Genomic DNA, 12218 nt, shown 5'->3' on the forward strand with positions numbered 1-12218 from the left:
GCGCCCTAGGGCCGGACGGTCCGTCGTACGTATAACGACTATAATTCCCGTTTGAAAACTGTCAGAGCTGTCAGAAAAGGTGGATCCGGACAGTCCGCCCTCCAAGGCCGGACCGTCCACGACCTGGCAGCTTGAGGCACCCGAGCCTCGGACCAAGAATAGTTAACACAAGCGGACCGTCCGCCTATAAAGCCGGACGGTCCGAGACCTGAGACAGTACTGTCCGGACTAGTCCCCCGGACAGTCCGTAGTACAAATCTACAAAATCACACAGTCCCTGTCCAAAACATGTTTGATACTTGCGGACTGTCCGCCCATCACAGCCGGACGGTCCGCGCTATAATTCAGGGACTGGCCCGAAACCAGCCTTCTCTGGTCATGACTGCGGACGGTCCGGCCCTAAGGCCCGGACGGTCCGCAGTGCAATGGAACAAAGTGGCTGCCGAAGTGGTCAGACTTCGGACCCCTCTGGTGGATCGCGGACGGTCCGCCCTCAAGGCCCGGACGGTCCGCGCATCCAACACTTTGCAATTTTTCAAACTTGCTTTTGAAAGAACTTTTAACTCAATAAATTTGAAGCGATGTTAGTTCTCATGCAAATGAAACTACTTGATGCTCTATGAGGCACTAAGTTTTACACAGATCAAAGATATTGACCCCTCTTAATAGTACGGCTATCTAGCCTACTAATCCGGTCAGGTATCTTCTCTAAACTCCTCAAGACCGGCAAAAACGAAACCTATATTATACCTTTGCCTTCATCTGATCCACAACCAATGCTTATGATTTTCCAACATTTCCTGTTCTATGTGGTCCAACCCTGCATTCTTATTTCTCCAAGAATCGTTAGTCCACAAGCAGTTGTCATTAATTACCAAAACATCACCAAAGGGGCCTAGATGATTCACAACGACGTCGCGCAGCTGTGGTACAACCAGCTTGAAGAAGATGATGGTGCCCCGTCATGGGGTTGATTCAAAGACTTCCTGAATGAGAGGTTCGGGCCTCCACTCCGTTCCGCGCCGCTGTTCGAACTTTCGGAGTGCCGGCGCACCGGATCTGTGGAGTACTCAAATCGTTTCCAGACGCTCCTGCCCCATGTCGGTCGGCTGGACGAAGCTCAACGAGTGCAACTCTTCACCGTAGGCCTCCTCCCGCCTCTCAGTCATGCGGTGCACATCCATAATCCGACCACGCTCGCCGGCGCCGCTGTGATGAGCCTGGCGCGGCAAGTGGAGCTCATGGAGCTCGAGCGACCGCCGGTACGACAGGGAGCGCGCGGTCTACTTCTGCCACCGCCGCCTCGACCCGCTCTGGCCGCGCCACCCCAGCAGCTGGCTCTTCCAAACCCGTTGGCGGGTAACGACCAGGGACGACACGAGGGCAACCAGTGGCGCCTCTCTACGGCGGAGCAGGCGGAACGACGTCGCCTTGGCCTTTGTTTTAACTGTGACGAAAAGTATTCTCGTGGCCATTACAGGTTTTGCAAGCGGATTTTCTTCGTGGACGGGGTTGAGATTGATGACACCGAACCCATCACCGACGACGGGGACAGGGACGCCCCCTGCTTCTCGCTGCAGGCGGCGGCTGGTGTGTCCATGACGGACACCACGCAGCTCGCGGTCACACTAGGGGCCGCCCAGCTCGTAGCCCTCCTCGACTCCGGCAGCACTCACAATTTCATCTCCGAAGAGGCCGCTCGGCGATCGGGTCTTCTGCTCCAACAACATCCCCGCCTAACGGCCATGGTGGCCAATGGTGAGAAGATCACCTGCGTCGGCGTCATCCGCAAAGCCCCACTACTCATCGCTGGTGCTGCGTTCCCGGCGGAGCTGATTGTCATGCCCTTGGCCGGGTACGACATCGTCCTCGGCACCAAATGGCTCGGCGCGTTGGGGCCCATTGTCTGGGACCTGGCCAACCGGCGCATGTCCTTCTAGCGTGGGGGCCGCACCATCTCATGGGCGGGCCTATCCACGATGTCGGGCCCGGCAGTGTGCGCCTTGTCCGCTGAAGAATCGCTCTTGGATGCTCTCCTCGCAACGTTTGCAAGGGTCTTCGCCACTCCAACGGGACTGCCCCCCAAGCGCGCACATGATCACCGCATCCTACTGAAGCCCGATGCACAACCGGTCGCCGTGTGCCCCTATCAGTACCCAGATGCCCACAAAGATGAGTTGGAGCGGTAGTGTGCAGCCATGATGGAACAAGGGATCGTCCGATGCAGCGACTCCCCGTTTTCGTCGCCGGTCCTCCTTGTCAAGAAGGTCGATGGATCCTGGCGCTTCTGCGTCGACTACCGGGCCTGAACGCCATGACGGTCAAGGACGCCTTCCCGATCCCGGTGGTGGACGAGCTATTGGATGAGCTCAACGGCGCCAAATTTTTCTCCAAGCTCGACCTACGGTCTGGATACCACCAGGTCCGCATGCGACCCGAGGACATCCACAAGACGACATTCCGCACGCATGACGGCCTATATGAGTTCCTGGTCATGGCGTTCGGACTCTGCAACGCGCCGGACACATTCGAAGCCCTCATGAACGACGTCCTGAGGCCGTTCCTCCATCGCTTCATCCTCGTATTTTTTGACGATATTTTGATCTACAGTAGGACTTGGGCAGATCACCTCAGGCACCTGTGTGCTATCCTGGAAGAACTACGCCGTCACCAGCTCTTCGTCAAGCGCACCAAATGCTCCTTCGGGGTCTCCGCCGTCGCCTACCTCGGCCACGTTATCTCTGCGGCGGGCGTCGCCATGGATCCCGTCAAGGTGCAAGCCATCCATGATTGGCCGAGGTCGCGATCCGCTCGTGTCGTCCGTGGCTTCCTTGGTCTCGCGAGGTACTACCACAAGTTCGTACATAACTATGGCACGGTGGCCGCGCCCCTAACGGCGTTGCTCAAGAAGGACAGTTTCACATGGGATGACGCAGCGGCCACGACGTTCTCCGCGCTCAAAGCGGCAGTCACATCGGCACCAGTCCTCGCCATGCCCTTAGCCAAGTTGTTCGTCGTTGAATGCGACGCGTCAACCATCAGCTTTGGGGCGGTCCTGGTCCAGGAGGGACACCTGGTGGCATACTTCAGCCGGCCAGTCGCGTCGCGCCACCGCACGCTGGTCGCCTATGAGCGAGAGCTCATTGGCATGGTCCAGGCGGTTCGACATTGGAGGCCATACCTGTGGGGGCGCCGCTTCCTCATCAAGACGGACCACTACAGCTTGAAATACCTCCTCGACCAGCGCCTCGCCACGATTCCGCAGCACCACTGGGTCGGCAAGCTCTTGGGCTTCGATTTCACAGTGGAGTACCGCTCCGGGGCCACGAATACTGTCGCCGACGCCCTATCCCGCCGCGACAACGAGAAAGGAGAGCTGCTGGCCATCTCAGCGCCCTGGTTCGACTTCATCGAGCGCCTCCGCCATGCCCAGGCCACCGATCCGGCGCTGGTAGCCGTCCACGACGATGAGCTCCGGGCAGGGACCCGCACGACGCCGTGGACCATCACCGATGGCATGGTCGCCCTGGAGGGGCGCCTCTACATCCCGCCAGCATCGCCACTACTTCAGGAAATCCTGGTCGCGGTCCACGACAACGGCCATGAAGGCGTTCATCGCACGTTGCACTGCCTGCGACGTGATTTTCATTTCCCCAACATGTGTCGTGTGGTGCAGGACTTTGTGAAGGCGTGCGCCACATGTCAGAGGTACGAGACTGACCACCTGAGGGCGGCCGGGCTGCTCCAGCCACTGCCCATTCCGTCCAGCGTGTGGGCCGACATCGGCATCGATTTCATTGAAGCACTGCCCCGGGTGCAGGGCAAGACAGTAATCCTCTCCGTCGTCGACCGCTTCAGCAAGTACTGCCACTTCATCCCGTTGGCACACCCCTACACCGCCGAGTCCGTCGCCCAAGCGTTCTTCAGTGACATCGTCCGCCTTCATGGTGTGCCACAATTTATCGTCTCGGACCGCGACCCGGTGTTCACGTCGACATTCTGGACCGAGCTCATGCGTCTCACTGGCACCAAGCTCTTCATGTCGTCGGCTTTTCACCCGCAAACGGATGGACAGACGGAGGCCGCCAACAGGGTAATCGTCATGTACCTCCGTTGTTTCACAGGCGATCGTCCTCGGCAGTGGCTTCGCTGGCTTCCGTGGGCCGAATACACCTACAACACGGCTTTCCAATTGTCGCTCCGGGAGACGTCGTTTCGCGTGGTCTATGGCCACGACCCACCCTCCATCCGCTCTTATGAGCCTGGTGAGACGCGTGTGGCAGCTGTGGCACAGGAGATGGAGGACCGCACGACTTTTCTCGCCGACGTCCGCTACTGCCTCGAACAGGCCTAGGCGGTCCAAAAGCGTGTCTATGATCAGCACCATCGTCCGGTGGAGTACCAAGTTGGGGTCTGGGCACTACTACGACTCCGGCAGCGCCCGACAGCATCACTACCACGGACCTCCACCGGCAAGCTCAAGCCTAGGTTCGTTGGACCGTATCGCATCCTGGAGATCATCAACGTCGTGGCTGTCCGGCTCGAGCTTCCGCCAGGGGCCCGCCTCCATGATGTGTTCCATGTTGGAGTGCTCAAGAAGTTCGTCGGCACACCACCGGCAACACCCCCGGCATTACCCCCCACGCACAACGGCGCTGTGGTGCCCGTGCCAGCGGCGGTCACATCCGGGCGCCTGGCTCGTGGGATTCACCAGCTATTGGTCCAGTGGCAAGGTGAGCCAGCTGCGTCAGCAAGCTGGGAGGATTACGACGACTTTCGCGCTCGCTTCCCTGATTTCCAGCTCGAGGACGAGCTGGTCTTCGACGGCGGGAGAGATGTGATGTGCGACCGCACATACACCAGGCGCGCGCGTGATGTGCGCAGGGGAGCAGAGCGCGCAGCCAGGACACGGGAAGGGAAGGCAAGTGGCTAGAAGGAAAGTTAGCCACCTAATTAGTTGTTTCCTGTGTTAGTTATTTCCTTATTAGTCGTTTCCTTGTTAGTTATTTCCTTGTGAGTTGTTACCTTGTTAGTAATTTCTTACTAGTTGTTTCCTAGTTAGTTATTTCCTTATTAAGGTTAGCCTACAATGGAGGATAGTTGCCCCCTCTGTGGCTATATAAGCATGTACGTGAGATCATTTAGAATAAGAAAAAGTCAGTCCTAATCTTCCTCTCTTCTCTACAAACCGACGGCTGAGGGGTATAACCTCGCCGGCGTGACGGACAGCGGCTACGAGTTACGTAGCCGGAGTCCGGCCAGTCGGGGATTTGGTGTCCTTGACACAAAACCACAGCAATATACAGTTTTGTGCTAGAAGCAATTTCAGAGTACATTCTGGACCACTCTGCTAAATTGAAACAAAACCTGCCAGCCGGAGTACATAAATTCACATTGCCGCCGATAAGAAACAGTCCCCAAACATCTTGTCTCAAAGAAACATTTCAAACACATTGATCATGTTCAAAATCACAGTAATATACATATTCTCATAAAAGGCATCGCAGAACCTTCCTAATTAAGGAACCAGGTTATAAATTGTATCAGCAGTGTATACATAGGAAAAAAATACTGAGTTTACTGAGAACTCTAGAATAGAGCTGTTTAACGGAAGTAGTACTGAAAACCATTAGTTGGCAGTTGCTGTCTCGCTGTTTTCGCCAAGGTTATAAATACAGTTTTAATTCCTGTTATATGAACATGTTCAGTGACTAGTTTCAGTAAGAAGTCCAGATCGTTTGTCAGCAAAACTAACACCGTCCTAGTTTCAGGACAGAATGAGTAGAACTGAGGTCAGAACATACATCTATTGGGAGTTAGTTATGTGAGAGAACTGAACTACTATTCTTCTGCTCTTATTCAAGCACTCCAAGAGAACTGACAAAAAGAGTCCCAGGACGATGTCGTCACCTCTGTAAGATGTGTGTTCAGATCGTTGTCCGCTGTTCATTTTTGTTAGAGACCTTGCTGCTATCTAACACTCTTGGAGCATGCAGATCTGGGTACCGCAGATCGTTGTCCGCTGAAATTAAACCATTGAGAAAAAAGTGGATAGCATCAGCGTTTGGTGCAGCTTCTGAAAGTGCTTAGAAGGGCAACGACAGATGCAGCTTATGAATCATATCTGCACTACCCCTGTCAACTAATCTGATCTGATCTGAGGATTCTGAGCTGAGAGTGCCACCTTCTGTGCCGTGGTTGAGGATGACAATGTCGATGGGGTCGTTGCCGATGGGCAGGTCGACGAGCAGCGGGCTGAGGTGGGCGTAGCGGCCGGCGCGGACGCAGAGGGTGGTGCGGGTGACGTCCATGCTGGCGCCGAGGCGGCACGCCAGCGTGAGCCGCAGCTGCATCAGGTTGTGGGTGTTGAGCTGCATCGTCCTCCAGGCTCCCTCGTTCACGCTCCCGTCCGTCTCGCCGCGGACGTACCGGATCTGCCGAGCCACCTCGCTCTCCGTCAGCGGACGCCGCCGCGCATGCGTCAGCTGTGTCCATTGCATTGTATGAGCCAGCTAGTTGTTCGTCATCCGACGATGGAGAAGGAAAAGGAAGCGAGCGACCCGACCGTACGTACGTACCTGGTAGGTGGGATCAAGAATGCATGGGCGGGTCATGCTGATGGGCACGTTCTCGATGTCCCACTGCATCATGGTGCTGCCGTTGTCGCCGGCGGAGGTGACGGCCCTGCGCCACCGCAGGTACCGGCCGTTGGCGCGGAGGTACCGCCCCGTGCCGCTGCGGATGACGAAGGTGGACCGCCTGGGGATGGCCTGCCACAGCATCCCGGGCAGCGGCGTGGCGCCGCCGAGCCCGTCCTGCGCCGTGACCACGCCGTGCGAGGGCCCCGTGCCGGCCTGCGCGCTGGTGGCCAGGAGGTACCGGCCGTAGGCGCCGCGGAGGAGCACGCAGGGCCCGCCGTCGGGCCCCGCCGCGTGGTGCACCGCCCACACCGCGTTGTGCACGCCGCGCTGCCCCGTCAGGCACACGCTGGAGCCGTCGGAGCCGGCAGCCAGGTACTTGCCGCGCCGCGCGCAGCACCGCAGGCGCACGAACCGCACCCCGTTGAACACTTCCATGGGGGCCGGGGTGATCGATCGCGTCTTCTTCCCCGATCGGGAGGGCGGCCGACTGTCTCCTAATCTCTTCCTTCTGCCTCCCGCCGGTGTCCGCGGCGACAGGACGGTGGGCGCGGCGAACGCGCCGGGTCCGGGTCCGGGGGGTGGCGCGAACTCGTCGGGCTCGTGTCGTGCGTTCCTGTTCCAGTGTTCCTCGACGCGCGGAGCAGAGCAGGGGAGGGCGAGTTCGTTAGGGCCCACGGTCCCGGCTCATGTGGGCCCACATGTCCAAGTCACCGTTAATTCACGTCAGAGACAGGGCCCGCCCGAGAGGTCTGGGGCCCTCCCACCTCGCTGACATGGAGGGTCCGCATTCTGACAGCGGCGGGGAGGAAACCGCTTCCTCTCTGACTCTGGACGCCTGGTTTGGTCGCGCTAGAACAACCTATGTGAAGACGTACATGAAATGGTTAATGTACTGACTTGATTAATATCAATGAGGGCATTACAATATATAGCCAAGCACTAGCCCAGTTTATAGAAACAGGATCTGGGTAGGCAGGCAAGAAACTAGAGGATTGATATCCTGGTGATGGGTTTCTATACAAGGTGATAGCCTTCTATGTATTGCTGTCTAACACCCCCCGCAGTAGGAACGTCAGTGGGTCGGACGTTCATACTGGACCGAAACTCAACAAAAACTGTAGAAGAAAGACCTTTGGTGAAGATGTCGGCGAACTGGGAGGATGTCGGGACATGGAGAACACGAACCGTGCCAGCGCTCACACGTTCACGAACGAAATGAAGGTCGATCTCGATATGTTTGGTGCGTTGATGTTGCACCGGGTTAGTCGAGAGATAAACTGCACTGATATTGTCACAGTAGACAATAGTGGCATGTTGCAGGGGTTGCCCAAGTTCTTGAAGAAGTTGACGTAGCCAAGAGGCCTCTGCCACACCGTTAGCAACAGCACAGTATTCAGCTTCGGCACTGGAACGTGACACAGTCTGCTGGCGCTTGCTGTTCCAAGAGACAAGGGTGGTGCCAAGAAAGGCAGCATAACCGGAGGTAGAACGACGAGTGTCAGGGCAACCGGCCCAGTCAGCATCCGTGTAGACTGTGAGAGTGGTCGGCGAAGAGGCACGATCAATGAAGAGCCCAAAATCAGAAGTCCCCTGAAGATAGCGAAGTATGCGCTTCACAGCAGTGAGATGCGGTTCCCAAGGGTCATGCATGTGAAGGCGGACTTGTTGAACGACGTAGGTGATGTCGGGACGAGTGAATGTTAGGTACTGCAAGGCACCAACCAAGCTGCGGTAGAGGGTAGGATCGGTCACAGGATCGCCAGACGAAGGCAGCTTGGATTGCGTGTCAACAGGGGTGGCACAGGACTTGCAATGTGTCATGCCAGCGCGCTCCAATATCTCAAGCGTGTACTGGCGCTGAGAGAGCAACATGCCAGTGGAGGAACGATGCACTGCAATCCCTAGGAAATGCTGAAGGGGGCCAAGATCTTTCATCGGGAAGGACTGTTGGAGGGAGGTGATGATCTGGCGAAGAAGTGCTGAGGTAGAGGCAGTCAGAATGATGTCATCCACATAGAGAAGCAGGTAAGCAGTGTCAGGGCCATGCTGGTAGATGAAGAGTGATGTATCCGCCTTGGCTTCAATGAAACCTAGGGACTGTATGTGGGAAGCAAAGCAACTGTACCATGCACGAGGAGCCTGCTTCAATCCGTAGAGGGATTTGTTGAGGCGGCAGACGTGATCGGGGTGATCAGGGTCAATGAAGCCCGCAGGTTGGGAGCAGTAGACTGTCTCAGTCAGAATACCGTGGAGGAATGCATTGTTGACATCCAATTGATGAATCGGCCAGTCCTTGCAGAGAGCCAAACTGAGGACAGTGCGGATGGTGGCAGGCTTCACAACGGGGCTGAAAGTTTCATCAAAGTCGACCCCAGGGCGCTGGGTGAAACCACGAAGAACCCAATGCGCTTTGTAGCGCTCAAGGGAGCCGCCAGAGTGGAACTTGTGTTTGAAAATCCACTTGCCAGAGACGATGTTGGCTTGAGGTGGACGCGGAACAAGGGTCCAGGTGTTGTTGGTGATGAGAGCCTGGAATTCGTCCTCCATCGCACGGCGCCAAAGAGGATCGTCGAGGGCACGACGATACGTCGATGGTACTGGCGAGACAGTAGTAGTCGTAGCCGTAAGAGTCAGACGTGGCTGGTGGAAGCCACTCTTCGCCCGAGTGCGCATGCCATGGGAGTTGACCACGGGAAGGGCAGGAACGGAGCCTGCAGGTGCTGTAGTGGTTGCTGAATGTCGAGGTAGCCGCATGGACCGCTGGTTGGCAGTGGTGCCCCAACGCCAAGGCAAACTGCTGTCGATGTCCACGGGTTGCGCCGGTGAAGTGGAGGGAAGCTGAGAGCACCTAGAGGGGGGGTGAATAGGTGATCCTGTAAAAACTTAAACTTATAGCCACAAAACTTGATTAGGCGTTAGCACAGTTTATGCCAAGTGGCTAGAGAGGAGTCAAAACACAATAACCACAAGAATTCAATCACAGAGATGACACAGTGGTTATCCCGTGGTTCGGCCAAGTACAAAACTTGCCTACTCCACGTTGTGGCGTCCCAACGGACGAGAGTTGCACTCAACTCCTCTCAAGTGATCCAATGATCAACTTGAATACCACGGTGTTCTTGCTTTTCTTTTCTCAATCCCGTTTGCGAGGAATCTCCACAACTTGGAGCCTCTCGCCCTTACAAAAGATGTTCACAGAGAATCACAGAGCAAGGGAGGGATTAGCAACTCACACACGACACAAAGATCACAGCGAATACGCACACACAAGACCCAGACTTGAGCTCAAAAGACTAGCACACTAGAACGGAGCTCAAATCACTAGAATGTCGAACAAGTGCGCGAGATTGATGTGTGAGTGATCAAGAGTGCTCAAAGAATGCTTGGTCTCATCCTCCATGCGCCTAGGGGTCCCTTTTATAGCCCCAAGGCAGCTAGGAGCCGTTGAGAACACATCTGGAAGGCTATCCTTGCCTTCTGTCGTCGGGCGCACCGGACAGTCCGGTGCACACCGGACACTGTCCGGTGCCCGATTTATTTCCTTAAATGGCGAAGCCGACCGTTGCCGACCGTTGCAGATCTGGCGCACCGGACAGTCCGGTGCACACCGGACAGTCCGGTGCACACCGGACAGTCCGGTGCTTCCTTCCGACCGTTGGCTCGACCACGTGTCGCGCGCCGATCGCGCGGCCGACCGTTGGCCCGGCCGACCGTTGGCTCACCGGACAGTCCGGTGCACACCGGACAGTCCGGTGAATTTTAGCCGAAGTCGCCGGAGACAAACCCGAGAGCAGCCTCTTCGGCCGAGAGAGCCTGGCGCACCAGACACTGTCCGGTGCACCACCGGACACTGTCCGGTGCACCACCGGACAGTCCGGTGCCCCAGACCGAAACAGCCTGTTGGCTGTACACAGCCAACTTTCTTCTCTTCTTCTTCTTCCTGTTTCTAATACTTAGACATGTATATTAGTACACAAAACCAATGTACTAAGACTTAGAAACATACCTTTGCTCTAGATTTGCACTTTGTTCATCCATGGGTATTGATTCACATTTAAGCACTTGTGTTGACACTTAATCACCAAAATACTTAGAAATGGCCCAAAGGCACATTTCCCTTTCAATCTCCCCCTTTTTGGTGATTTATGCCAACACAACATAAAGCAAGTGGAACAAGTGCAAAACTACTTCAAATAAAAACTTAACTTTGAGTTTTATTCAATTTTGGCATATATGGATCATTCTTTGCCACCACTTGGTTTGTTTTTGCAAATCAAACTCAAATCTCTATCTCTAAGTCAAACACACATATTGAAGCATAAAGAGAGTCATTCCAAAAGAGATTGATCAAAGATTTCAAAAACTCCCCCTATTTCCCATAATCAACACTTCTCCCCACAAGAAGCCAACTTTTGACAATAGAGACAATAAGAGACCATAAAAGCTTTTGACAAAACAACAACTCTATTCTACTATTTTCTCAAAATCTCTCAAGTGGTAGCTGATCCATTTATTGCTTTGGCCTTTATTTTCTCCCCCTTTGGCATCAAGCACCAAAACGGGATTAATCTTGGCCTTTTTAACCCCATTGCCTCACCAAAGTCTTCAATTAAGAGCAAATGGCAATAAGATTTCATGAGATGAACTTGGAATTAGTTACCCTCTCATCGGAGTGCAGTGGAAGTCTTTCATGGTCCAAGTCCACCTTTTCCCTTTCAATCCTCCTTCGAGACTAAATTATCAAACTCAAGCACAAGGTTAGTCTCAAAGGGTCAAGTTGTAACACATCTCCCCCTAAACATGTGCATCACTTTGCAACGGACTTGTGAGGTCCAGGGAGTGTTTGTACAACTTGAGCACCATAATAAGCAACAAAATGCAAAAAGGAACATGATCAAAAACATAAGTACATGTATGCTACAATTCAATCCAGGTTCCGCGAATCTATGACATTTAGCTCACTACGCAACCTGCAAAAGGTCTTCTCATCTAGAGGCTTAGTGAAGATATCGGCTAGCTGGTTCTCGGTGCTAACATGAAACACTTCGATATCTCCCTTTTGCTGGTGGTCTCTCAAAAAGTGATGCCGGATGTCTATGTGCTTTGTGCGGCTGTGCTCAACAGGATTCTCCGCCATGCGGATAGCACTCTCATTGTCACATAGGAGTGGGACTTTGCTCAGATTGTAGCCAAAGTCCCGGAGGGTTTGCCTCATCCAAAGTAGTTGCGCGCAACACTGACCTGCGGCAACGTACTCGGCCTCAGCGGTGGATAGGGCAACAGATGTTTGTTTCTTAGAGTTCCATGACACCAGGGACCTTCCTAAGAATTGGCACGTCCCCGATGTACTCTTCCTATCGACCTTACATCCAGCATAGTCGGAGTCTGAGTATCCAACTAAGTCAAAGGTAGACCCCTTTGGATACCAGAGCCCGAAGCAAGGCGTAGCAACCAAATATCTAAGAATTCGCTTCACCGCCACTAAGTGACACTCCTTAGGATCGGATTGAAATCTAGCACACATGCATACGCTAAGCATAATATCCGGTCTACTAGCACATAAGTAAAGCAAAGAAC

At 54.6% G+C, this 12218-nt stretch overlaps 1 protein-coding gene across 1 annotated transcript; it reads right to left on the minus strand.

Moving 5' to 3' along the window:
• Positions 1-5518: 5518 nt before the first annotated feature.
• Positions 5519-7153, minus strand: LOC103635963 (uncharacterized). Its single transcript, XM_008658327.1, has 3 exons — positions 6579-7153; positions 6185-6485; positions 5519-6022 (listed from the first exon to the last, which is right to left on the minus strand). The coding sequence occupies exons 1-3, from the start codon at positions 7074-7076 to the stop codon at positions 5928-5930; spliced, it is 894 nt and encodes a 297-aa protein (XP_008656549.1). The 5' UTR covers positions 7077-7153; the 3' UTR covers positions 5519-5927.
• Between the last annotated feature and the right edge of the window lie 5065 nt (positions 7154-12218).

The sequence above is a fragment of the Zea mays genome, chromosome 8 (assembly GCF_902167145.1).
Source record: "Zea mays cultivar B73 chromosome 8, Zm-B73-REFERENCE-NAM-5.0, whole genome shotgun sequence".
Taxonomy (NCBI): domain Eukaryota; kingdom Viridiplantae; phylum Streptophyta; class Magnoliopsida; order Poales; family Poaceae; genus Zea; species Zea mays.

Excerpts from the sequence above, each read along its gene's own strand:
- LOC103635963 (XM_008658327.1), bottom strand. The coding sequence starts at position 7,076 with ATGGAAGTGTTCAACGGGGTGCGGTTCGTGCGCCTGCGGTGCTGCGCG. Across the intron at positions 6,486-6,578 it reads TTCTTGATCCCACCTACCAG|CTGACGCATGCGCGGCGGCG; the intron begins GTACGTACGTAC and ends CAATGGACACAG. Across the intron at positions 6,023-6,184 it reads CCTCAACCACGGCACAGAAG|CGGACAACGATCTGCGGTAC; the intron begins GTGGCACTCTCA and ends GTTTAATTTCAG.